This window comes from Seriola aureovittata, chromosome 15 (genome assembly GCF_021018895.1).
Source record: "Seriola aureovittata isolate HTS-2021-v1 ecotype China chromosome 15, ASM2101889v1, whole genome shotgun sequence".
Lineage (NCBI taxonomy): Eukaryota > Metazoa > Chordata > Actinopteri > Carangiformes > Carangidae > Seriola > Seriola aureovittata.
In genome coordinates this window covers 16364577-16391087 of record NC_079378.1, presented here as the reverse complement: position 1 = coordinate 16391087, position 26511 = coordinate 16364577, and the positions used below count along the sequence as shown (strand labels likewise).

General features: G+C 39.4%; 2 protein-coding genes across 3 annotated transcripts; one reads left to right on the top strand and one right to left on the bottom strand.

Annotated features, from left to right (window-relative positions):
• Positions 1 to 3304: 3304 nt before the first annotated feature.
• On the bottom strand, positions 3305 to 11604 carry snx19a (sorting nexin 19a). Of its 2 annotated transcripts, XM_056397825.1 has the most exons (12): positions 10472 to 11603; positions 7966 to 9480; positions 7745 to 7883; positions 7553 to 7653; positions 7354 to 7473; positions 6873 to 6991; positions 6319 to 6409; positions 6060 to 6210; positions 5670 to 5793; positions 4655 to 4839; positions 4437 to 4524; positions 3305 to 4158 (listed from the first exon to the last, which is right to left on the bottom strand). In XM_056397825.1, exons 2-12 carry the CDS (start codon positions 9454 to 9456, stop codon positions 4014 to 4016), a joined length of 2754 nt encoding a protein of 917 aa, XP_056253800.1. In that variant the 5' UTR covers positions 9457 to 9480; positions 10472 to 11603; the 3' UTR covers positions 3305 to 4013. The 2 variants fall into 2 exon arrangements, with proteins under 2 accessions (XP_056253800.1, XP_056253801.1); XM_056397826.1 differs by lacking the exons at positions 3305 to 4158; positions 4437 to 4524 and adding an exon at positions 5288 to 5337 and having other exon boundaries at positions 4705 to 4839; positions 10472 to 11604.
• Positions 11605 to 12260: 656 nt separating this feature from the next.
• Positions 12261 to 23180, top strand: LOC130182711 (carotenoid-cleaving dioxygenase, mitochondrial-like). Its single transcript, XM_056397824.1, has 12 exons — positions 12261 to 12419; positions 14540 to 14744; positions 14845 to 15056; positions 15525 to 15640; positions 15816 to 15918; positions 16077 to 16205; positions 16309 to 16469; positions 16581 to 16748; positions 17113 to 17250; positions 20107 to 20289; positions 20982 to 21092; positions 22477 to 23180. The coding sequence occupies exons 1-12, from the start codon at positions 12392 to 12394 to the stop codon at positions 22591 to 22593; spliced, it is 1671 nt and encodes a 556-aa protein (XP_056253799.1). The 5' UTR covers positions 12261 to 12391; the 3' UTR covers positions 22594 to 23180.
• The last annotated feature ends 3331 nt before the right edge of the window (positions 23181 to 26511 follow it).

Sequence of the window (26511 nt, the reverse complement as noted above, 5' to 3'; positions counted from 1 at the left end):
TCTGGGATCTTGGGTGAATCATTGAAAGTACATCTGCCAAATCTCTTACTATCATGGTCCGACTTACTTATTCATTCAAATATAGTTCCCATAGACTATCATGTGAAAGCAAGGTTTTTACTGTCATGTTGTGGCGGTGGTTCGTTGTTTTTGGAAACATCACTGCCAGTGTCAGTACATGCTCTTATTATGACAATCCAGTTTTCAAGTTTTACTTTAAAGCTACACTACACACAATGTTACCATAAAACATAAAACACCGCCTCAACGTTGGTTGCTCAACATAAATTAATGTATTATTGTGTCTACTCAAAACCCATATATTGTAACTTATTACCCTGATTGTCTTGTCCTCAGAGCTGTCATCATACAAAGTTTCCTTCATGTCAATCAAACTTTAAACCATATGTTAAAAGTTGCAGTACAACCAACACCCTGAGGCTGGTTTCTCAGAGAAGGTATAAACTGAACCAGACGGTGTACAGACACGAATCCTGGCCTAAAGCTGCTCATAAAAGCTGGACCTGGTTGGAAATACTCATAATTTGATGGAAATGGAGATAAAACACATCCAGGGAGGAGCTAAATGTAAGATCTTACGACTATTGTATGTATGGGTCTTGAAGAAATTCAGAACACCAGTCTTTGAATGAGCACATCAGTCTAAAGTCTCCGTCCCAACAGACCTTCATCAGAGGTGAAACAAACAGGATCGAAACCATTTATAACTTCAATCCCCCCTTCACACAGCTGATTTCACTGACTGCATTGAGAAGTGTGAGATACCAATCATGAGATGAAGAGAAACAAAGCACAGGAAAAATCCTCACACACACGCACGCACACACAAATACATATGTATATATGTATGTAATTATATATTGCTTCACTATTGCTAACACCTGTAATTCACTGAATTTTTTAGCTAGAAATCTCCAACTTTTATACAAAGTCTCCACATTTGTTTACTACAAATGGCACCAGTTCAAACATCTGTAAGAATATCAAAGAGCTGGTGGGTGTGTTCATGTCAAATACATGGTGTTCCTTTGTTACAACCTACCCCAGTAGCACATGCTGGGGTAAATTGTAACAATTAGACAGAAGAAGCAAAAACAGAGGCCACACCATGGCATATGCTTCAGAAAGAGGTTTACTGAAACAAAAGAACAATCCAGAACAATGTCTCTGTAAATCAGTCAGGCCCTGCCATCTGCTTCTTGTTCCATATCAAGTTGAGGTCCCTTGTGGTTTTGTGGTAAAATATTACAAAACAAAGGAAGAAGAAGAAGAAGAAGAAGAAGAAGAAGTACACTCCACAAGCTCAACATACTATATTGTTATTTTCCAATGTTAGTTTAATAACAGCTCTCAATTATGTCATTATATTGCATATATTCTGACCATGCGGGCGATGTTCTACGATTGACGTCATGGTGACGTTGCACGTCGAATGTGCGAAATATGATTTCACATATTGACAATACTGGAACCAAGACCGAAAAACTGAACCTTTAAACTGAACATTTAAAACACCCATTTTCCATTATGCAATTTAGCTTCAGATAATCAAGTCTGAAATGCTTAATATGTGTGGAGCATCCAGGCTTCAGCAGGGATGGAAACCTTAATAAAATATAATGTCAGTAACATAGTGACTGGCTACAGGTGAACTACAGCTGAATTATTTTATATCCTGGCCATGTTCAGAATCCATGCAAGATTTCTGATTAATATTCAAATGTGTGAGTCAGACTTGGTGTTGAACATACTCCATCTTCACAGGTATCATCGGGTATCATGATTAGAATGTGAAGAGGGTATAGATTATGATTAGGCTGGCACTCATGTGACATTTTCTAATCAGCACACTTGAATCTCAAGCTCCCGCTCATCACTGGCCATTCAGACAGTGAGTGCAGAGTTACAGTATGTGACTATTCAGACACCAGTCAAACGCAGCTCACAGTGATGCTGAATTGAGGGGAGTGGAGGTCATCAACGGCTAATCAGCACGTGTTCGCCTCGCAATCACATCCCCATTCACTAAACTTATTCTCCAGCAGGTTTGCACATTTCAAGTAAGGCCTTATTGCCGCCTGTCAGAGGGGCTGATACCTGACATGTAGTAAATGACCTCAGGCAAATCACATAATTAACATAAAAAGAGCGTTTTTCTTGGAAATTTATGGCAGCATTATTTAATTCCATTTTTAAATCTTGAGAACTGAAACTAAAGAATGGACTTCATCAGATAACAATGTTCTATGTCCACATTTTGCTTGTAAATGGCTGTTAAGAATTCATGATTGATTTCAATTTGAGTTGACATAGGCAGGCCTTCAAAAGGCTCTTGCAACTTCAAATGACTGCTTGTTGTATCGTGTGTATCGTTTAGGCTGAACATCAGCCAAATGCATTTTCTTCATCATAAACCATTTCTAAAGCCATTATTCAGAATTTTTTGATAAACTGGTTGTTTACATCCATGTTTATATCAGGTGATAGTAGTTTCAAAAGCTTGACATTTTTCATTACTGGTGTCAAATTAACTTTTTTATATATATATTAGATTGAGGAAACATGTTTTCTACAAAACATCCCTTTTAATTTGACAAATTCTCATCATTCTCTGTCTGATGATCCACACGTCATTTCATCTTTTCTTCTTCCCTGCCTTTTGCTGGTGCAGTGCTACTCATTTCTTTGCATGTTACCATGTAGAAAGTTGGACAAGGTGGAGTGCAGCTACCTGATGTTTGATTTTTGCAGTGCTGTGTTTCAAAAAAATAAACTGTGGTCATCTTTATGCCTTATTTCCCAAATGTGTGATGCCAGGAGATGCTGTCAGATCTCCTAATGTGCTAGTGGAAGGAATTTGAGAATTTAGGAATTATTTAGTTTAGTATTTAGTAAAATAATATGCCTCTGCATACCCATTCATGGTTATTTATTTCTGTTTGTATTTTCAGATACTTTAAATCCATATACTCTGTACATCTCTTGTATGTTAAAGGATTGTCGTAGCACTTTTCAAAGATTTGTCACAACCATGTGAATTTACCTGCAATAGCATAAGTACTAAACAAAATATAGTCTTGGGCAAAAAATGTAATTTCTTACTTCAAAATTAGTTTTTTCTCAATAGAATCTGAATGAGCCTGTTTCCAGCTTTGACAACCACCATGTGGGATAAACACTGAAATAATCATATGACAATATGACATATGGTGGTGTTACAACTCTCCCCATGTACAACCATACCCAGCCTCCCCTACTTCAAACACACTTCTGAATACACACATATATACAGTATATATTTATATATATATATATGCATGTGTGTGTGTGTGTGTGTGTGCGTGTGTATATACAGTATACATCAAAATACTTCAACATGATAATCTACAAAGTTTAAAATATATATATTTAAGATAGAAAATCATAAACAGATATGTTACATATATTTTGACCAGGCTCTATGGAAAGCCTGTGCAACATTTGAACAAAGATCTGAATCAGTGAATTGATAATTGCATTAATAAAAATAATAAGCAAGCAATAGTTACAGAGCACATGCCTGTTGCATGTAAGTACTGGTTTCCTAATTGCCTATTTATTAACATTTGATCTGGTTTGACCTCGTTAGATAACAGCTCATTAGAACAACAGCTGATATTTGATTGTGTTATTGACGGTTTGCTGATGCTCACATCATAACTGTGAGCCCATTCTTCATTTTCCTCCTGATCTGTCTCCTCCGGATGTTTCAGAAATCTACACATCATCTCATCTTTATTGCAGTAAGTCACAAGGTAAGGCACATAATCGACACATGACACGTGACTAACAGGCAGCCTTTTACTGCTGACCAATTGGGTAATGATTTTCTATGCCATCGTCCCATAGTTTCCACTTACTACTGACCATTATGAATTCATCACAACACTGATATACGTGCGGTGCATTGCATATCATCTAGCAATTGCCTCCAACTGTGACGCACCAGAGTGTCAATCACGTGCTGATCTAATGTGAGGATTGTCCCTCTCTGTGTCTTTAGCCAGGCTCTGCAGCAGAGACCTCTGGAAGGCCTCGTCACACGACTCAGGGACCAGAAACTCCAGCAGCAGGTCACAGATGCAGTAGATCAGATGCCTGCACATAATCATACAAACAGGGTCAATGACAGACTGACATCAACTGTTATTAAAATAGGTGCTTAAATATGAAAAGTATTTCATACAGCAGATGTATTCATTTCCATCTTGAACATTAACGTTTTATTTTTATTGTAGTGTATTATAGTATAGTTACAGTTAGAATCACAGTAAGTAGTGACACACTGCTCTCAGCTCTTGGTTTCATTGTTTGTTGCCATCTTAAAATAGCAGCATGAGACATATATTTACTCGACACTTTGGTTGTTGACTCACTTGTTTATCTGATGGTCCTGCAAAGACTCCAGCATGGTCTCCAAGCTCAGCCTGTACTTCTCACTGCCCAGCATGTCAGTGATGAGCTCTGTTCAAGTACACATAATGAAACAAACCAAAAAGGTCAAGATCATTTCAGGAGCATTGCAAATCAAAACAGCATTTTTTTTTTCACGCAATCAAACAGCTACGGTCTGAATCTAACAGATGTTACGTACCGGGAAGCAGCTGTATTAGACAGTCCAGGCATTGCTCCTTAGTTTCCTCTCTTTCTGCAGCACTCCGCTCCGGTCTTGGTTGAGCAGGTAGCGTGCCTCCTGGCCACACAGCTTCCTGCAGCACTTGCAGGTAAATCACCCAGCAGGGGGCACTGGTAAGGTGGGCAACTCCTACGTCCAACCATCTGAGACAAAAGTCAGTATTTTAGTGCAACACTGTCTGCTTATAAAAGCCCCTGTGTATAAGAAACAAATGAAAATAACTGCATATACATGCAAACATGCTAATTGATTAGGACAGAGTGAAAGATGTGCACACAAGGGGAAGAAACATAAACATGAACATTATTTACTGACATGCTTTGTGAACCATAAAACTCCCAGAGGCATATGTCAAGTCCAAAAATGGAGGCCAGTATAATCAGTTAATGACCGCAGAACACTAGAGATTAGACAAGCACAGTTCCCACAGACTGTGTGGCGAAGCAAAGCCAGTGGTAATTCTAGAGAAGTTTTTGTTTAAAGTTGTGTTCACAGTAAAACATAAACATTTGAGGAAAAGAAAAATCATTTTTTGAAGGGCAATCTGAGAGAATCTCATGCAGCGATCATTTGCTGCAAACCATTTAGTACCTCATGAAGCCGCCCCTAATACTAGAAGGACCAAGCGTCTGGATGTTCAGCTGTATGAAGGAAAAATAATTGAGTGCCACAATATCACCTGCCAGTGAAACTCAAGTCTGAAGTCACATACTTTCATATATAAGTAGTATCAGTTGCAATTTATGTGTAACTGTGTCTCTATTATAATGGATTAATGTTTTTAGTTAACCTGAACACTGAGGCACATTTGTGTTTTAAAGGAATAGTTTGGGAAATACATTTATGCATACTTAAATGTATATAAATAAATGTATTATCCCCATGTACCAATTCCTATCATCACACAGTCATTTACATGTTACAGCTGCAGTAGGAAAATACTTGCTACACAGAAGATGGAAGAAACAGCGACCTCTCAATGAAGGTGCCAAAGAGCAGTCTGATGGTCTTCTGAATATTCTCAGTGCACAGCCAACTCCACTGGTCCTTCATCAGCAGACACAAGATGTTCAAAGCAACATCTGCAACAGCTGTGTCTGCAGTACACATAAAAAAAACATCAACAATAAATGAATAACACAATAATGGGAACAGATGGATGCCTCAAAAAACACATGAAATACAAGTCCATCAATGCTGGAGAGTGACTACTAGGACTCCTCAGCTTGTGCTTTAACAAACAGTGGAGTTATGCTGCACCCAAGTGGTGATGCTATGTAACTGTATGTTCCGTCTCTAGAGTCGCATGGAATGCAACACAGGATAAAACTAACTGAGACATAAGTGTTGTGTAAATCTCAACCTGTCCCGTGAGTTTTCCCTGAAGCCTTCTTGTCTTTGTCATGCTGCTCACAGCTCCGCTTGGCCGTCTCTTTCCCATTCTGCGCACATAAAAGGCTCTCTTGCTCTTTGACGAAGCTCTCCAGGCCAGACAGAGACATACCATTGAGGACCTAAAGAGTCACAATGAGCAAAGTGAAAATGTCAACTGTGCCCATTTCAAAAACAATCAATCAATCAGAGAAGATAAACACTGTAACTGGTGTAACCCAGTAACTTACAGCGCTGCCTTCACTGAAGCAGTATGTCACCTTAGGATGTAGGTCAGGTATATTGAGAGATGGGGAAATTTTGCTTGGGAACATAAGCCTCCTGTTGCATGAAACACAAAACCAGAAGTCTACACATACAATCAAAAAACAAACCAGAGCACCAGAACAACCTGCACTGATTCACACTGTACTGAACTGACTGTTTAATCATAAGAGACGCAGAAGCATGATCAGGGGCCTGTGTGTTTGGGAGCCCCCAAGTGATCTCAAACCAAATCTAAGGGGTCATGAGACCATTAAAGGAATAAAACAAAAGGACAAACATTCCTTCTGCACAAAATTTGATTTATTTTTGGCAAATGTCTTTCTATTTATTTATTTTCTTTTTAAATCTTGGATCATTTTACCTCCTTTTAGTTGTACTTGATGAATCAGTCTAAGAAGGGAAAATTGCTCTTTGGTTGAACTGTGCACTGCTCATATACAAATGCAAACTCGTTATTGAGGGGCCACAGGACAAACATTTTGGTAACCTCTGCGTTGGGCTGATATAGAGCCCTCACCTGTACTTCCTGTTGTCCATCGTTCTTCCATCAACATCTCCCTCAAGGTCCTCTGTTGGACTGAGGGGCTCAGGATGAGGGAAAGCTGTCTTCAATGTGTCTAATGCATTTTCCATCATCTTTATTGACAAGAATTGGAGAACACAAAAGGTAATTAAATCGTCCTTATTGAAAAAAATACCAAACACCCAATATTTTCCACAGTGTTAATCAGTGAGCTTTATGCTAAGCTAAGCTAAATGGCTGCTTGCTTCGGCTCCATATTTAGTGTATAGACAAGGTACCAATTTTCTAATCTAACACTCAAAGCAAATAAGTGTATTTTCCAAAATGATTCCTTTAAGATTTGATTCGTTTTATCTGGATTATGTAAATTTTTTTCTCATGTTATCAAAGAAATGCTTAAAAATTACATTAAAACTTTCTCACAATCATAATACATGGTGTTCATAAGAGCTACATTATGCAGATGTATTCTCACCTTATCAATTCTTGACTTGACAAAAGGCTTTCTTCCAAAATATGTGCAAACCTCTGTGTTGACCGACAGGAACTCCTGCATGTCCTCACTGTTGGCCGTCTCAGGAATGCTGTTTAATTGCTAGAAAAATCAATAAAATTACAGGAGCACACTAAACATAAGCGATCGTACAGAGTCAAGCTACGATCCTAACACCTACTTTAAGAAACGTATCCAGTTGGCTTTTACGAGCTTCAACTCGCTCGCTGTCTGCGTTGCCAAATGGAAGGTCAGGAAACATTTTCTTCGGGCCTTTGACATCTGAAATGCAGAACGTTGAGTTTTTCAACAACGTGTCTGTCTTGATACAATAAAGTTCAATTGTCTTTTAAAAGAAACTATAATTTCTTACTCTTGATTAATTTCTTAACTTCAGGCTTCTCCTCTAAACGTGTCTGCAGGTTGAGGAACTCGCTGTATCTCCGGTTGACGGCGTGACAGGCCGCAGATTGCAGAGAGGCAGTGTTCTCTGCTTCAGCCACTGTCTCAAACTGTAAAACAGAAAGTGGAGGGCAACGTGTGACGATCGATAGGACAGATTCAAACATAAAAGGCAGTAGGAGGTGGTGTTACCTTTACAGTGTAGAGAGTATAGGGGTGTGTGCCAGTGCCACGCTGCTCCTTTGCAGTGACGGTACCAGAAATTTGCACATTCTGGATATGCACAGGTGAAGATTGGTTGCTGGGAGTATCAAAGTTGTAAGATGTTAGACAAAGTCTTCTCTGAGGACAAGATGGGGATTTCTCTTGTGCTATACCTGCCGGCCACTGGGAGTCCTCAGGCACAACCACTTTCGGCCCAATATTTTTCAGAGGACCAAAGCAGCCGAAGACCTCGTCGTCCTTTAAAGTGCTCCTGTTACAGAAGTTTGTTGGAGGACCACAGTCACAAAAGCCTCCTGTCAGGTCATCTTCCGAGTCTGATTGAATTAAGGAGTCCAATGAAATCCTTTTGGACTCTGACGACTGGGAGTAATGGCCAGATGTGAGTGAACAGCAGTTCACTTTGCATGGTGTGAGCAAACCTGGGTGGCAACTTTCTAACTTCTCCACAGACGTCAGGCTAACCATGCTGCTCTGTGAGGAGTCTCTGTCACTGGTCGGACTCTTGCTCTGCAGATCATCAAGGTCAGAGGTGCTTTGGCTGGAGAGGCCTGCTTGTTCAGAGGACGACAGGGACCTGCAGGTGGTCCAGGACTCCTGCTGGATCTGACATCTGTACAGTGCAGCTGCCTGGTGCTCATTCACATTGATTTCTTGTGGTTCTCTGGACCTGGTGAATATGTCTACAATGGTCTGGTTCAGCCAGTCAGGATCAGACACCCTGCTTATGAGCGGCAACAGCACATTGCACGTGATTAGTTCTGTAACCATGTAACCTCCAGTCCTGGTTTCCATCTGAGGGTATGGTACAAGCACATGTAAGACCAGGTTAACTAGAGCTCTTGAGCAGCTGAGCTCAGCGGCTGCACTACTCACAGCTGGGTGAGGGGCATCTACTTCACTGTACAGCTGCCACAGACTAATGCCCTCTCTCTGTGTTGACTGTATCTGTCTTGCCGTCATGTAGCTCTGCAGGTGACGGCCGTACAGCTCCAACAGCCTTTGAACCAGTGCTTTTCTGTCCACTCGCCGCGCACGCTCCTTCAGCTCCATCACTGACTCCAACATTGAATTACGCACTGCACGTTCAAACTCCCCCTCCACCTCTGGCAGCAGAGTACGATACCATGAGGACACAAAGTCACGCACTGCTTTGTGGACGGCACTGTCGATCTCATGGTTCAACCTCCACTCATGTTCAGGTGAAAACAGAGGGGGATTAATTGGGCCAAGAGGCAAGAAATGTTCCAAGTGGAGAAGGCTGTTTGCATCCAGTACGGCACGGGACCCGAGCCAACCCCCGAGGACCACCAAAAGACTGGTGAAGATGCAGAGAAGCCAAACGTTCACAAGGAGATGGAAAAGGACAAGCCATGCCAGCAGAGCTCCGAGCCCTAGGAGTCGCCGCTGCCCAAATAACTCTGATAAAGTCCAGTGATTAGAGCTCTTTGAGGAAGGCATCACAGTCAGCAGGTGAAATGTGTCCTGTTCAAAAAATACATTGCCACATGATGTTACATAACAAGCAATAGGAATAAGACATTGTTGCTTTGGATTGCTTTCATTAATTGCTTTATAAACCTAATATAAATAAATAATACCCAAACAACAGTGCTTAAATCATCATATGACAAAGCCAGTTGAAATTCTTGGGTGCAAAAACTTAGTTGCACAATGTTTCAGTATATTGATGAGATTTTCACTATTGTTCAGGGCTGTAAGTTAGAAATATTTTCACTATTAATAAATCTGGCTATTTTCTTGATTTACTGTTTAGTCATTTGGTTGGTAAAATGTTAGAAAAAGCAAAAAGACAAAAAAAAAATCATTTTTTGTCCAAACAACTGTCTAAAGCTTTAAGATATTCAGTTTACAACAAAATAAACAAGCAAAAACATTAATAATCACAATGGAAAAGGTGGAACGGCCCATTTCAGAATAAAGTACATTGTATTATTGGAATGTAATTATTGATGCATTCATATGTACATTAGTTTAATGTTGCAGCTAGTAAATCAAGTCAAGCTCAAGTCTTAATAACATAATAATAATACATCTTAACATATATGTTGATTATATTTTTGTATCATTAATAGCCAAAGTAACTAGTAGCTAAAGTTATCAGATAAATGCAGTGAAGTAAGACGTGGGCTAGGCTACAATAATTGCATCTGAAATATAGTGAAGTACATGAAGTAGCAGAAAATGGAAAAACACAAGTACAAGTACTTAAAATAATCAAACTGCTTTATTGTTTTTTTAGCCACTTCGACTAAAGCTTAAGAGAAATGCCACTTGAAAAACTGTTTACAAACCTAATGTAAACCTACAGCCCTAAGATGAGGTCACAGATTGTGCTAATGTACACCTAGCATAGGTCCTCTGTAGTCTATGTTGTTCTGACATGGGACTGCATATATTAGGAATATTTATCCCCATTGTAAAGCCAGCAAGGAGACAGTAAAGCATACATTACCCAAAAGGTTGTTATTGGAGCTTTATAGCACGAAAACAAGCCATATGGGACGTCCTCCTCCTCTGGGACACTGCTTTAATCCTCCAGCAAAGATTATCTGGATCAGTCTGCCAGTCAAGCTAGATACACACAGCCCGTATGTAGAGATAACTAGCTGTTAGGTGTGCACTTGAGCTGCCAACAAGACAGACATCCCAACACTAAAACGTTAACACATGGAGTTTGTGGGGGTGGTGGGGGGGGCAAAACAACACAAAAAAATACCGATATGATAGAATGAGGATAGGGTACATGAATACTTGATTTTAAAAAAAGGTTCCCAAGGTGTAGCAGGTAATGAGTGTCCAGATTTGATGTCATCATCATTGTCCTGTTTTCTGATTTTTTTGTCCTTGTAGTGCTTGTACCTTCAGTTGAGGTACAGCAGAAGGTAGTAAGTTACTAATATCTTTGAAAATTGGTTGCATTATTCTGCTTGGTTTGTCCAGCTGACTGGTCCTGCTTTAGAGTTAGCTCACTCTCTAACTCCTACATCATTAGAATAAACCCATCCCTATACAAACAGAAATATTAAATGAAGAAATTTGGTGATGAATAAAACAATGAATGTAGAAATACAGTAATAAACAAATCTAAATGTACAAATATGAAGAGAAATAAATAAAATAAATTATTATTATCATTATTTATTGATGATTAATAATTTTAGAAGGAGAAGAAGAAGAAGAAAAAGAAGAATCTATTATGACAGCCTACTGCTCAGTTGTTACCAGAGCCTGGTATAAGTGCCTGTTCTATAGGGAAAGATTACATTCGTGCCACATTTCTTACACAACGCAACGGAAAAGCAAACAACTTTTTTTCATCTGTTAGCCCGCCCCCTCTTTCCCTCGCTCTCTCTCTCTATCTATCTATGTATCTCTATATTTCTCTTTCTCAAATTTTAATCAAAGTCTATGCAGTGCATGTTTTATTGATCCCACGTGTATTACCAAAGCATTAGCTACGATTTAATTATAAGATTATTATTATCATTACTCTCCTCTCTCTTTCTCTCTCTCTCTCTCCTTAACTCCCTCCCTCCCGCTCTCTCTTTCTTTCTTCGGTCCATACTGTATTACATAACCGGGTTGTATAACAGCGCTGCTGCGCTCAGCTCTAGTGGCGGTTTCATGTTCACTGGTGAGCGTTTACCGCCTCTGTGTTTTGTGGTACGCTTTTTACCAGCGATTACGGGCAATGCTTGAAAGACTTGATTTCAAAATAAAAGCGACCTTCCCATTATCGTTTTCGCAGTCACTTAGTCAAATTAAAAACACAACGTAATATTGAATAAATATGAAATAACAATGATGATATTGAATGTGTAAATCAAAGCCCTCTGAAATGTCACAAAACAGGTAGTTTCCTTTTAGTATCAATCTGAAATCATAGGGAAAACTCCTCATTTGTGACATTTAAGAGGGCTTTAATTCAGAAATTCAACAATAGAATGGCCTGACATTTTGTGAGTGTCATCCTGAGGTTGTGTACTATCACTCTGAAATGAAATGAGTCTGTGGAAACAGCTAGTTTCCTTTTAATTTGAAATCATAGGGAAACCTCTTAATTTATGACTTTTTGGAGAACTTTAATTCAGAAATTCAATATCATCATTATTTAATATTATATAATTTCGTTATGTTGTGTTTTTAATTTGATCATGAATAGGTGAATGGGGAAACGATAATGGGAAGGTCGCTTTTATTTTGAAATCAAGTAGTTCAATTTCTTACCGTAATCGCTGGTAAAAAAAGCGTACCACAAAACACAGATGCGGTTGGCTTGACCGTGTTTTACGAAGTGGAGGCTGGCCGTACCGCAGGAGCTGGACGCAGATGTAGATAGCAGGAGCTATATCCATCCACGTTAGCCGCTGCCATGTCTCCTGTGAAGCTCGAGAGTTCAGGTAAGCCCCCTCCTCCATTCTGAGGGTGTTTTACTGTACAGAGGAAACAGTTCGTCATTCACCTGCTGATGTCTGCAGCACTTACTGCGGGCAGCGAAGGGCACACTGTCAGAGCCGTGTGCGCTTTAAAAGCACGATATACTGTAGCCGAAGCGCTGGAACTAGATTGTTCATGCATGTTTACTGTGTGGGTTGACTGCTGGTTGCGGTGGAGTTGACAGTGCGATGATGGGCGAGGAAGCCTGATGTGTGATGGCAGTACAAACTGTTCTTTCAGCTCAACTCCTGCTGTGTGGTTTCAGGCTACATCTGTTTTGCATAGGAACAAGACTGCAGTGATTATTTTGTTATTCAGCAACTATAATAAAGGGTTGCATTTGCAGGATTAAATACTGTTGAACTACAGTCGCAACGCCATGAGTATCACACACAGCTACCGGTACCGGAAGAGGTTGCTCCACAGATGGTTAATTACTTATACCTGAGTGTAACTGTGATATACAAGGCGTGGAAACTGCATTATTCTTAAACAAAAATTATATCTTAGTTGACATGATGTAATTACCTTTGTGTTGTGTTAAGAACTTAAACTTCCCTATCAGGCATGTTATAAGACATAAAGAAATACTCTACTATAAATAATACGCTGTAGTATTTTATATTATATGATATTTTATATTATGTACTATATTTACAAAAAAATTAAAATTAAAAAAAACAGTTAGGCTACCTTAAAAATTCTTATGTACTGCTTCTTCCTCATTGAAAACTCATTATTATGCTGATAATTATTTGGAATTGGATTATCATATCAAACTAAACATTTCTAAACATCTGTATATTTGTCCCTTTCCCTGAAAAATACTGTGTATTCGTTTAACACTCTGTATTTTTTTTTAAGAAAAACAACCACTCCCTGTCAGCAGTGCTGGGGTAAATGAGCTTAAGGGCGTCAGTCCATGGTAACAGGAGCTGACTGTTGACAATAATTTAAGTCAGATGCCTTTAAACACACTGGACTCATTTGGGAGCAGTCACCATTCATTCCAGTTCTATGTTTCAAATTATAGAGAGGGCCGAGTCAGTAAAACACTGCAGTGACATCAAACAGCACAGTTACTGTGACCAGCTGCCGGTGTGCAGGAATTTTTTTTTTTTCAACTGAGGAACTGAACTTTAGCACAGTCAAACTTTTCCCCAAATGTAAGCTTGCTGCAAGGCACTGCTTCAGAGCCAAGTGAAATAGCTGGAGATTTCTTTTTTTTATTTATTTTTTTCTTTTCTTTTTGAGCAAACATAATTCCTTCATTTAATTACCAGATTTTTTTTCACAATTTTGATTGTGTTTGTTGGAGTCATCCACTTTTAGTCTAATCTTACTAATATACAAAGTATATTACTGCAAATTATTGTGGCCTCCATTGTTTATCAGGATCTGTTCCCAAATGTTTTTTTAATTAAAATTCATGTTGGTATCCATTCCCTCTAAACCATGATAGGATTGGGGTTTTTTTTAAATGTATCAGTTTGGCCCATTAGCAGCAAGTAAAGCTTATAGGATTTTTTTGTTACAAGCAAATTTTTAAATAAATGTATGAACAAAGACCAGGTTGAAAGTTGCATTTGATCACCATCTTGTACTTTTGAACATATTAGACATGAAACTGTGTAGAAGTAATCTTTTAAAAAAAACGAATCATATCCAGCCTTTTTTATGTCAACACTCCCTGAGTAGAGGTTTATGACGAGGCTGCTCTCAGCTCAAACCTTCCAAGAGATAAAAACGTCTTTCCTCTTTTTGCCACAAGCCGCAGGGCCTCATCCAATTACCTCAGAAAAGCTGCTCAGCTCTAAGAAATATTCTTCAAATGTAAAACATAACACTGGGTGCAACGTTCAGAGTGCGGTTAAACGGAGGTATGGTAAAAACCTTTGATTGGAATTTTTAGGTTGCTGCCTGTTTTCTTATCAGACAAGAAAAAATTACCCTTTTCCAGAGCTGACCCTGGCTCAGCAGCCAAAAAATGAGCAACATCACCGTAGACAGCCATCTCTCTAATGTCTGTCAAGGTAAAAGCAATTTGTGTATCATATACTGTGTATGTACATATTCCCCACAGATGATAACAAGCCTGTTGACAATGGCAAGGTCAAGGAATGCATCAACACACTACTGAAGGGGCTGGAGACAATTGCTCCTTTGGTGGGCTCTGTAGAAGAGACCCCTGAGCCAATCTCTACCGAAGTACAAGGTACCATTCCCTCCTGGATCAATGGCAACCTCCTCCGCAACGGCCCGGGGAAGTTTGAGTTTGGAAACACCCAGTGAGTTTGGAGACACCTCTATGTACTGCTGCACAGCGCAAACAAAAACGTTTCCAAGGGGATGGGATTAAGCCTTAACGTGTGTTCTTCACCACTACAGCTACAACCACTGGTTCGACGGGATGGCTATGCTACACCAGTTCAAGATGGACAAAGGCCAGGTGACATACATGAGTCGGTTCCTGCACAGTGATGCCTACAAGAAGAACAGTGAAAGGAACCGCATTATGATGTCAGAATTCGGTACCCTCGCCATGCCCGACCCCTGCAAAAACTTCTTTCAACGCTTCCTTTCTCGATTTGAGATGATGGGTGAGTAGGAAGGGGTGGAAGAATATGGATAATGTCTGACAAAGAGGAGGTCTCATGGCAATCATCAGAAGTTGGCTTGTCAACTCATTCTACATGAATGTTGTTTTGTTCTATGTCCGTCTTGATCTGAAGTATAAATAAAACAACAACAAGCAGACTTTGTGATGCAGTTTGACCAGATTGGTCATTTGAGAAGGACCAACTGGAGGGAGAAAAGAACACAGTGTTCAAACTTTGTTTTGTTAAATTATGTCACGAGGCCAGGGGTGGAACTCAATATACACAAAGATTACATAACAACATGAGCTACAGGGGGGAACCAGAGAGGGAAGCCAGCATTTCCAACAACTTAGTGTAACTACAAGCTTTAAATGATGAAGCAGAATGGTTTACACAATTTTCTCTAAAAGAAAAATGCTTTCAGTCATTTAAAGGGCCTCAGTAATCCTGTGTTTTTCTTTGTCACAGAGCCCACGGACAATGCAAGTGTGAGCTTTGTGAAATACAAAGGTGACTATTATGTCAGCACAGAGACAAACTTCATGCACAGAGTGAACCCAGAGAGTCTAGAAACATTGGAAAAGGTACAAACATGATCGTCATGGAGTAACAGATGTTAATATTAAAATCAGTTTCATTAATTACACGTTTATTCTTTCTTCTATTAGTCCAGTTAAATCAGTCATTCTCATCATATTTGTACTCTGACAGCGGCGTCAACACACACTGACTCTTCTCATTCTCTGCTGTGTTTTGTAGGTGGACTGGAGCAAGTTCATTGCTGTAAATGGAGCCACTGCACACCCACACTACGACCCTGACGGTACCACCTACAATATGGGCAACTCCTATGGAAGCAAAGGTTTTGTCTCGTCACCCACAAGACCCTCATTTTGGTTCCCAGCTGAATTATTCATTTCTCATGCTCCGTTATGATAGCATCGCTTTGCTTGCATGTCATCTCAGAGCAAATGTGTATAAAAGGTGTTAAAAGATGCATTGTAATCTCGGCTATTTCAGGAGCCCTGTACAACATCATCAGAGTGCCTCCTGAGAGGACAGATGCCAAAGAAACCCTACAGGGGGCCAAAATACTCTGCTCAATTGTGCCTGCAAACAAGTCCCATCCCTCCTACTACCACAGCTTTGGTAAGCCAGCTCTCCTGGATATGATTCACCATTAGAGGGGTCTGTATCCTCAATCTGTTGCCCTCAACTACAAAGTCAAGTGATACTTTTCTCTTGCTTCCAGGCATGTCTGAGAACTACGTGGTGTTCATTGAGCAGCCGATTAAGATGGACCTGTTGAAGATAGTGACATGTAAGCTAAGGGGGAAGGCTTTGAGTGAGGGCATCTACTGGGATCCTAAGCAGGAAACTGTCTTCCATCTTGTCGACAAGCACACAGGCGAGGTGGGTGACAGTGGCGGTTAGGGGTGAGGATTTACTTCCATCTACACTAGAAAACGTCATGGAAATTATGCGTAGATCTTGGGTGGTCTAATCATGCACTCTGTTCCACAGGTCAGCTCAGTGAAGTACCACACCAAAGCCATCTCCACCTTCCACCAGATCAACGCCTTCGAGGAAGATGGATTCTTGATGCTTGACATGTGCTGCTCAGATGACGGCCAAGCCATCAACAACTATCTCATCCAGAACTTACGCAAGTCAGGAGACGCATTAGATGAGGTCAGAAATGAATTACTCACACACACACAAATTAACACTCTCTGTGTAGTTATTAAGGGACACATCCACCCTCAGATACTATTAAGCAGTTACATAGATTTGATCATTTAACGTTCCCCATTGGGCTTCAGCTTTCTAATGCATCTCTTTTTACTCAGTTTGTCTTGGGTAATAAATAGCTGCTATAAAATGTGTTGCCTTGTGCATAGATTTGTTTATCAAATAATCAATCATATTTTCAAGGGTACTGTTGCTTTTTGCATATCGAGTTTTCAGTCTATTTGCACCCAGAGACAAAAAAGACATGCTGTGTGAGATTAATTTATTAAATGCCCTCATACTGTATTGTTCCTGTACCTCCCAGGTGTACAACACCATGTGCAGGGTTTTCCCCAGGCGCTTTGTTTTGCCCATTAATGTGACCAATGAAACACCAATAGACCAGGCCCTGAACACACGGCCCTCCAGTGAAGCGAAGTGTGTCAAAATCAGCAAAGATAAGGTGAGTTGGAAAATGAATTGTACATGATAACCTCTTAAGATTCATTTTCTACAGGAGATCAGAAGAGACTGTGTAACATGTTGGGTCTGAGCTCTACCTCATGAGCTGGACACCAAATATGTTAGATTACGTTTGTTTATCAATTTATTGGCTATCATAAATTAAGAAAATATTAATATTAAATAATAACTTTAAAATGAATTAAAGTTCACGGGGCACCAGCCTAAACTAATAGGCAAAATAGCCAATATGGGTTTAGTCTCAATTTATTACCATTAATCTGGAACTCTGATTAACCATTAGCTTACTAACTATAACCAAATTACCAAATCAACAGTAAGTTACAGTTGAAGGATTGGAATTCTACCGAGTAGAGGTTGGCAATATTCACGCTTGTGCAACATTAAACACACCAGTTACTTAAAAAGGCTTTATTTACAATGGAGCAGAGTAAAATACAATGTCTAATCTAGTATATACAGGTGTGTGTGTGTGTGTGTGTGTGTGTGTGTGTGTGTGTGTGTGTGTGTGTGTGTGTGTGTGTGTGTGTGTGTCTGTGGAGACACAGACAAAGGCAAGATGGCTGACTCAAAGTGGTCACTGTGACCACATGACCTGAACAAAAAAGACTACACAAGATGGCGGTAAACAAAGAAACTTTTAAAATGACCGCTGAGACCACCTAGTGTGTGTGAGAGGGAAGGTGTGAGTTTCTTTGTTAGCCTAGCTCATGTAATCTAAAGGTACCAGGTTAGAGGGGGGAGGTTAGCGTCATGCAGGTTCTAGGACTGAGACGTACTGCTATGTGTGTGAACATACGAGTACTCGATTAACTGTATGACTGACCACAACCTAAGCAAACATTGCAACAACAAGACATCAATCAACAAGTACATTAACAAGTTAAGACTTCTGCTGCTTAGCTATGCTGTGCTATGCTGTGCTGGGAAAGGTTAGGCCCAGTTCGTTAACGTTACCCAATCCTTGGAACAAGCAAAGAGGTCCTTTCCAGTGTTTTGTAAAATCCAGTGAGTTGGGAGGTTTCCTGATGGAGTAAAGTCCTGTCTGGCTGTGTTGCTTTGCGGTTATCTCCCTTGTTCTCCTCACAGAGTTAGCTGTTCCATGCTAACTCTGCTACGATTCCTGTTGCTTGGAAAATCAGCTAGCCTTTTGTTGTAGCTGCTGATTCTGAAGAGGATTTGGTTCACTCACAGTTAATCCGAAGCAGGTCGCTGCTGTGGAGGGGAAGAGCGTTTGCAGGCCGGCGAGAGCTGGTTTCTCAGGTAGCAGAGCTGACCTGGGCTGGGGCCTTGTTGCCCTTTGAAGAACCAAGAGGAGAGAGCTGGAGCTGCTCTCCAGAGCAAGCCAAGAAGGGAAGAGAGTGAGAAGGGGTCTAGAAGACTGGTTTTGTTTGGTTACACCCTTGGGGGTCACATGTCACACGCTGGCCCACACTGGCTGGCTAGTGGGGTCCGTGGGGGGAAGGGTCGTCCCCAGGTGTGAATGGTGAGGAACTGTGGAGTGTGAGTTCCTTTGTCCAGTGGAGCAAAGAAACATTTGGTCTATTGAATGATTGAGTCCCAACAAACATAACATCAATCTATATTAATTTTAAATGTGGTGGAAGTACTCTTTTCCTTCACTTGAATAGAAGTAACAAAACCATAATGTAAAAAAATGACCCCAGTTGCTGTTGTATAATTGTATAATTATTTTTGAATTGATATTACAGATGCACTGATGTGTAAGCAGCATTTCATTGTTGTGGCTGGTCAATCTCCACCTAATGGCTCATGGGGGACAATAATATGTCGAAATGTGGTGCTAACACATTAATAGTATAAAAAACATGTAAAGGCACTTTAAAATTAATTCTAGAAGAAACTGGGAATCAGTGCAGAGAAGCTAAGACTGGAGTAACTGTATGTCCTCTGTACTGTGTTTTAGTTATGGGCATGGAAGTTGAATTCTGGATCAATAATTTTTTTAAGGAGACCCATGAAAAAAGCATTAAAATAGTCAAGTCGGCTATAGAGATAAAGGCATGAATTAGTTTCTCAAAGTAGGCCGTACCCTTGTGATATTCCTAAGACTAAAAGAGAAGTTTTGGTCACCTTGTCTATATGATGTTTAAAATTCAAATCAGGGTCTAACATGACTCCAAGGCTTGTTACCTCTGATTTGACCAGAGCCGTCAGATTACAGAGTTTCTCAAATAGCACATTTCTTTTTTCTTCAGTCTTAAATCGCTCACTATTTTGGCATGAACAGTTTCCGTGCTGTTGTTGGCTCAGAAGCCAGACAGAAATTTGTCCAGGACATTATTAACCTGATTATAAAGTACTCTTTAAAGGATTTTTCTGATGAACAGTAAAAATGAATATGGGTTTGTAGTATTTAAGACTCTGGATTCTAGGTTTGATCTCTTCGATAGTGGCTTTACAACAGCTGTTTTGAAGGCATCAGGACTAACTCCATTCTCCAGAGATGTATGAATAATATGCAAAGGGGAGTTACTGGTGCATTTCAAAAAAGACTGTAGGGATGGGAATAATTTTCTGCCAGTTAAAATGTTCCAAAATTCAGAGATAGAAAAGTCTGGGAATGTCAGCCTGTTTACTTGTCCTCTGCAGGGTTGTATAAAAAGGCCACTTGTGCAGCATAGGCTTAAGACAAGTTTTAACAATTCCTCTATCATAGGAAACATTTTAGAGTTGCTGCCAGCCTCTGATAAAATTCTTCCTTTTCACATGAGCATCCCAAACTAAAACTGATGCCCAGTGAACGGATGAGCTGGATGACAAAAACTGTTGACGATAAGTAACAATAGACTTCTGATCCTCCCTTTGTCAACAGGTGTTCTGCCAGCATGAGGATCTCCATGGAGATGACCTGCATGAGTACGGCGGCCTGGAGTTCCCTCAGATCAACTACGGCAGATGTAACACACGACCGTATCGTTATTTCTACGGCTGTGGCTTCAGACACCTGGTGGGAGACTCTCTGCTCAAGATGGATCTTAAGGACAAGACCCTCAAGGTGTGTGTGGTTTACGTGTGACATGTGAATAAAAACAGCTGCTACCACTGTTATTTTGATTTCGAGGATAATAATCCTGAAACAGTATTTTTTTTTTTTTTGTCAGAATTAGTCAACATCCTCTTTGTCTGCCTTAATGTAGCTTCTCTATTTCTGCATTACAATACAACTTGACTTTGACCACATTTAACCAGTATATAAGGTGTAGTTCAACAAGGCTGCAGTCAACAGCTGGTTGGCTTAGCTTAGCATAAAGAATGCTAGTTAAACAGCCAGTGTAGCTTTGTCCAAAGGTAACAAAAACCACCTAGCAGTGCCTCTAAAGCTCACTAAATACATTTTATGTGCCAGACTATTTCTTGGTGGGGACAGAGACAAGCTACCCGTTCCCCCATTTGCAGTCTTTATGCTAAGCTAACCAGCTGCTGGCATTAGTTTACCTAAAGACATGAGATAGGTATTGATCTCAAGTAACTCTTGGCAAGAAAACAGAAAAAGCACATTTACCAAAATGTGTGCACAGTGTTACTTAGTTAGAAATAGTTGGTACAAAATACAATTTCCATTTTAAGGTCCTTTGTAATGAAGAGACATGACTTGAAGAACTGCACTGATTACTTTTAAAATAAATCAGTAGTAAATGTAAAATGCTGAAGCACTAAGCTGCTATTTGTGAATATGATATCTGGCAGGTCTGGTACCAGAAGGGTTTCTACCCATCAGAGCCTGTGTTCGTGCCGTCACCTGATGCCGTGGAGGAAGATGATGGTGTCATCCTCTCTGTGGTTCTCACCCCCTCACAGGTAAAACTGTTAATTAAAGACTGAAGGATATGCAGGAGGTGTAGGACAGCCCACATGATGTGAAAAGAAAACAATATTTTTTCAAAGGTTTAGCAGTAAAAGTGTTGTTCAGTAATCAATCATTTTGGAGAAATTTTGGAGAAACAAGCATCTGTCTCAGTTAATCTACGTTTGCCTCTGAAATAATCATTTATAATCTGCACATCACTGTGTAACTACTGCAGGTTGTTGTATTGTTGTCTTTGGTGGAGGCTCTCTTGAGTTTTAGTTACCACCATGCAGCTGGCCTGTAAGTTGACCTGAGCTCAGTTCATTGTCTCTTCCAAGTCTTTTATCAACTGGGAACATAATCCATCATAAATATGCATAAAGTGAGATGAGCAGAGTTATAAATATTCATAGATGAATTTACACGAAGTGAAAGTTTCAAATTACACACAGGAAAATAAAACCTTTCTCAAGTGTAGAAGCCTAATGGCAATAAATGTGTTTCTGGCCATGTCAGTGGTGCCAGTAACGTGAACAATATCTGGTATAAAGTATACCAAAAGAGGATTACAATACATACTATGTATAGAATTACACAATTATAGTTTACAAAGATTTGTGTCCATGAGATTTTCATTGGAAATAGGAGCAAAAACAAATGCTACTTTGGGTTTATGATTTATGTAAAAACTTTAATTTTTTAATGTGAACTACAATGTCTGACATTTTTTCCAAACAGGGCTTTTGACATCTGAAATAATTACAGCAAATGAGTTAGTTCTACATATTTCACACCTCTAATTGAAATTGGAGTTAAATCCTGTTATTTCTACTTTAAGATGCACAGGAGAGAAGAGTTTGAACTGTCTTGAGGTGTTGTTATGCTCCTTCCTGACACCATTTCTGGCATCTTGAGTCTAAGTTGTGCTACACTATATTATTAATTTCCTCCTTTCTCTTAGCTGTGCTGTTGCTGTGAAGCAAATGAGATGCTGAAGGACAATTAAAGCTAATATTAAACTGTGTCGTGACCAGCAGCAGTTTGATATATTCTGTCAATCAACTGTGGAAGACTTTCAGAGAGTGCAATGTAAATGGAAAGTCTAATCTAACATGGCAAATTAAATTTGTAAATGGATTTAATTATATATTTATTTATCACTTTCTTTATTTGTCTCACCACTTGTGTCAAACTGTCAACGAAGATATGTTTGGTACTCTGTGGCCTTGTGTGCACATGCATTTCACTTCAACTTCACTTGAAAGCATGATTTCATTGTTGTCAGAGCTGCTCTTCGAAACAAATACACCATGTATCTCTGAAGCACACAGGAGCTGGTTTGGAAGTTGTTCACGTTGGCTTTTAATAATAATTCCACCACATTTGTCTCTCCAGGATAAAGGAACATTCCTCCTGGTTTTGGATGCCAAGACATTTGAAGAGCTGGGAAGAGCCAACGTTCCTGTTAACATACCTTATGGCTTCCATGGTACCTTTAATGCCTCGGCATAAATCTAATTCTGTTTCTGATATATAACATTATACAAAGAATGCTAAATGCAGTGTTAATCGTACATGCGTTATTGTACTCTCGGCATTCAGCCTGTTATATTTAGGTTGAAGGATGCTCCAACTCTCAGACCACCACAAGTGCCAAATGAACATTTTTACCAGTCGTGACAGCGTGACTGGTACTATTTTCACCTTGTGAGCCTGTGTGCGTGTGTGTATGTGTGTCATCATAGCAAAATGTGGTCCAGACACTTACTGTAGAGGGAACTACCACTGAGCCAGTTTTGGATACTTTGGCAGGTGTTTATGTCTGTCTGTCTGTGGACAGATTGTGTCACCACCATAACTGCAACTGTGAAACATACAGTTGGTACGAGTCGAGTATGAAGATGGGTGTAGTCTGACTACTGAGTACTCATGGGTCAGAACGTCAACATGTTGACGGGCATTGAAGCTGATGTAATCCCATCACAAGATGGTCTCTAGTCTTTTGTACTCTTTTTTTTTTTTTCTTTGACAGTATTTTTCAAAAGCTGGATGTGTTTTATACAATTTGCCATTAAACTTTTACTTCTGTGAACTGCCAAGTATTTACATTGTTTGTGCATCTTTAATACACATCTCCGAGGTCATGTTCAGAAATATGCCTCAGATATTAAAACAGCTGTTTCATATGCTGACATGATTTTATATATAGGTTTAAAATTAAAATATATCAATGGATAGCAATATATTATGTTTTGAAGTTCAGGATAGCTCTGGATGGTTTTCCATGCTATTTTTTAACACTAATTTATATCAAGTTTTATATTTGTACTTTACACTTTTACAAGTGTAAAGCTAAAGTGATCAGCCTCACCATAAATCTTAGCAATTTTCTCAATTATCTAACTCCAGTCTTCCAATCAAGACAGAAAAAAGGTCATAAAATCCAATTTCACCCTATTAGATTTGTCTCACAAAAATGATCTGTAAATTGTCAGTGCTCAGAGCAGAGCAAATAATTGTGTTTTCATTATGAAGGGTGTCACAGGTTAAGTGTTAAAACACATGCAAGGAATTGTTCTGTTTTACAACATGGGTTTTCCTGCTGTAAGCCTAGAAATGGGCTCTGCAGCAGATCATAAATCAATGTAAATATTATTAACTTTTAATGCTCTCAGTGGTCACAGAGAAAGAACTGCCTGCCAATATAATGTAATGCACACATGGAAACTTCATAGGTACTTAATTTTTCTCATATAAGAGTTTATTATTAAAATCTCCACTAAGTAATTGTATTCCCAGCTTTTGATTTTAAATTTGAGTCCAGTGCTGCACTTGTTTTATTTGACCCCAAGCCAACAAAAACATGCTAAAGTACATGCTAAATGGCTGTGACTCAGGTTTTTTGTCTGCCGTAAGAAATTCAGACATTTTCCACCAGAGGGCAGCACATGATGCCATTTACTGTGAGCACCTTCAGTCTATAATGAATATGCAGAGTCAGGACCTGAAGTCACTACCTGACCAGAAATTGTTGATAAAAATTTCCCTGAATGAATAAAGGACAGAAAGAAAGTCTCTTGCATGTTGTCTTGTATTTGTGTGAGACTGGACAACAGTCAGACGTTTGGGCTTGTGAGCAGCAACAATACAACGTGACCGTGTTGCACTCTGTATTGTAACCCTTGTGAGCAGAAGCTCTCTGCTTTCAGTTGTGTGCTTGTGAATCTTAACGGATCCACTTTCTGGCTCATACAACCGTTTCAACAAAGGAGTGAGGCAGCAGTAACGTCTCTGAAGGAGGCGGGCTCAAAACAACCACATTGGCTATAAGAAGGATCAAACCTGTGACCCTCTGACAATGGGACAGTCTCTAACCGCCAGCCAACCCTGCCTCATCAAAAACGTACTGCAAACACTAGAGAAGCCTGACTTTGAATCTCAGACGGGTTATTTCCAAGTCTGTGACCTTAACAACAGCATTTATAGGGCACTTGAAACCGAGTGCCTCCACTGGAAAAAAAAAAAAAGAGAAAATACAAGATGCAAGAAAAAAAAAAAAAAAAAAAAGGAAGAGGAAAAGGAACACCTTCATTCAACAATGAAACAAAAAAATATAAAGACTTGGAATAAATCAAAATCAAAACAGTGGATTCAAGCAGAAGACTAACTGCAGCTTGCCATTTCACTTTTTAGGCTGCGTGTGTGGCCACAGAACAGATGTGCATTTCCATAGAGGAGTGAACAAAGGGGAAAAGAAAAAAACTCTGTGTTCCTTACAGCCGGTTAAAGCAACAGGAACCAAACTCTTAAAAGGAAACCTCTAAATCTAACAGTTTTTTTCTAGCCAATTTAAGTTTTTAAACTTTTAGGGATACTTTTGCAGTACAGAACATGAATTCGTAATGGTTACAACTCAGACTGCAGATGGTACTTTTTGTTAGAACAATGGTGATTTCTAAAAAAAAAAAAAAATCAAAAAGGATTTCAAGAACAATACAACCGTACACTTGTTTTCTCTGTCTGAAACTTTCAAGTACGCATCACCGGCCTTTGAGCGTGCTTTATTCTCTACAGGGAAGCTGCACAATCATTAGTATACTGATATACTCCAACTGAAGGAATGTGGCAGGACAAGACAAAGCAAACCTATCAAAATAATAATATTTCTGATCAGTCAGTCATTTGTTATGATTTTACATTGAACCACTTCAGTTAGAACATTGAAGATGAATCCACCAGCTGATTCTTTTGTTATTTATTTATTCTGACGGATAAAAGTATCTTCCCTGTAGCAAATTTGGAAGCAAACACATCCCTGTTATTATCAATTCAGAATATGCAGTTTTTGTATGCCAAATATACCGAGAGATTTGTATTTGTTTTTTAAATTATTTGCTTAATTAATTTTAGCCACCTACAATATAAACATGTACCAGGCAGGAAGTGATGTATGAACAACCATTTTCACATGGACTACTCATCACTGCTTTAATTTTCATATTTAGCACAGGCTCTGTGGAAGCAGTTGTGTTATATCTATTGAAGCAGTCAGCTGTGTCTCGGGTCAGGAATTGGGAATTTTTGGCAGGATGATAGTTTGTGATCAGATGTGGCATAAGAAGCACCACATTTATTTTTAGTTTGTTTCTTGTTAGCGGTATGAATAGTTCTGAAAGCTGCTGCCTGTTTTTGTAAATTCAGGAAAGGTTTGAAGTCAGAAACCATGGAGAACTTCTGTACTGCCACAGGCACCAGTGCCCTGCTAAGACATATTATATTATGGTGAAATTGAATTATACTTTTGATACTGGTACATTTGTTTATACTAGATATAGGCTAACAGCAGACAGCAGACCTCCACTCTAAAATGTTCTGCTTTTCAGTTCAGCTTCAATGAAGAGTGGCAGAACAATTTTCTAGCAACAATAAATAGGGCACTGCAGTTGGTTATTGAGCCTGCACTACTTACTTGCTTGTATTCACCTTAAGCTAACAGCTGAGCTCCTAGCCTGCGATTATTGACTGTCAGCCACTTGGGGGCACAACACTGACCTATTATCACAATTTTAAAGTTGATAGAGAAAAGTTTTTACACATCAAGTAGACATAGAGCAGCATTAGCATTCATTTAGATTTTGTGTCCACCTGATTAGTCGAAAAAAGTCACTCTGGTTTGCTTTCCACAACTTTACCTTTCTGTTGTTTGGTGCTGAGCAGGTAGTGCAAGGTGGGCCTTCGGAGCTTTTCACCAAAAACAGGAAACCACAAACCAAAACGACGAGCTGAAAGACTAAAAATGTAAAAAGTATATGGGCTTAAATTAAGGTCATAAAGATTTTGAGCCTTTAAAGTGATGTTCACAAATCTGTTTGTAGATGTAACTTAACTTTTATAAACCTGTAAAATAATTCAGAAATTCAAATTTGTATG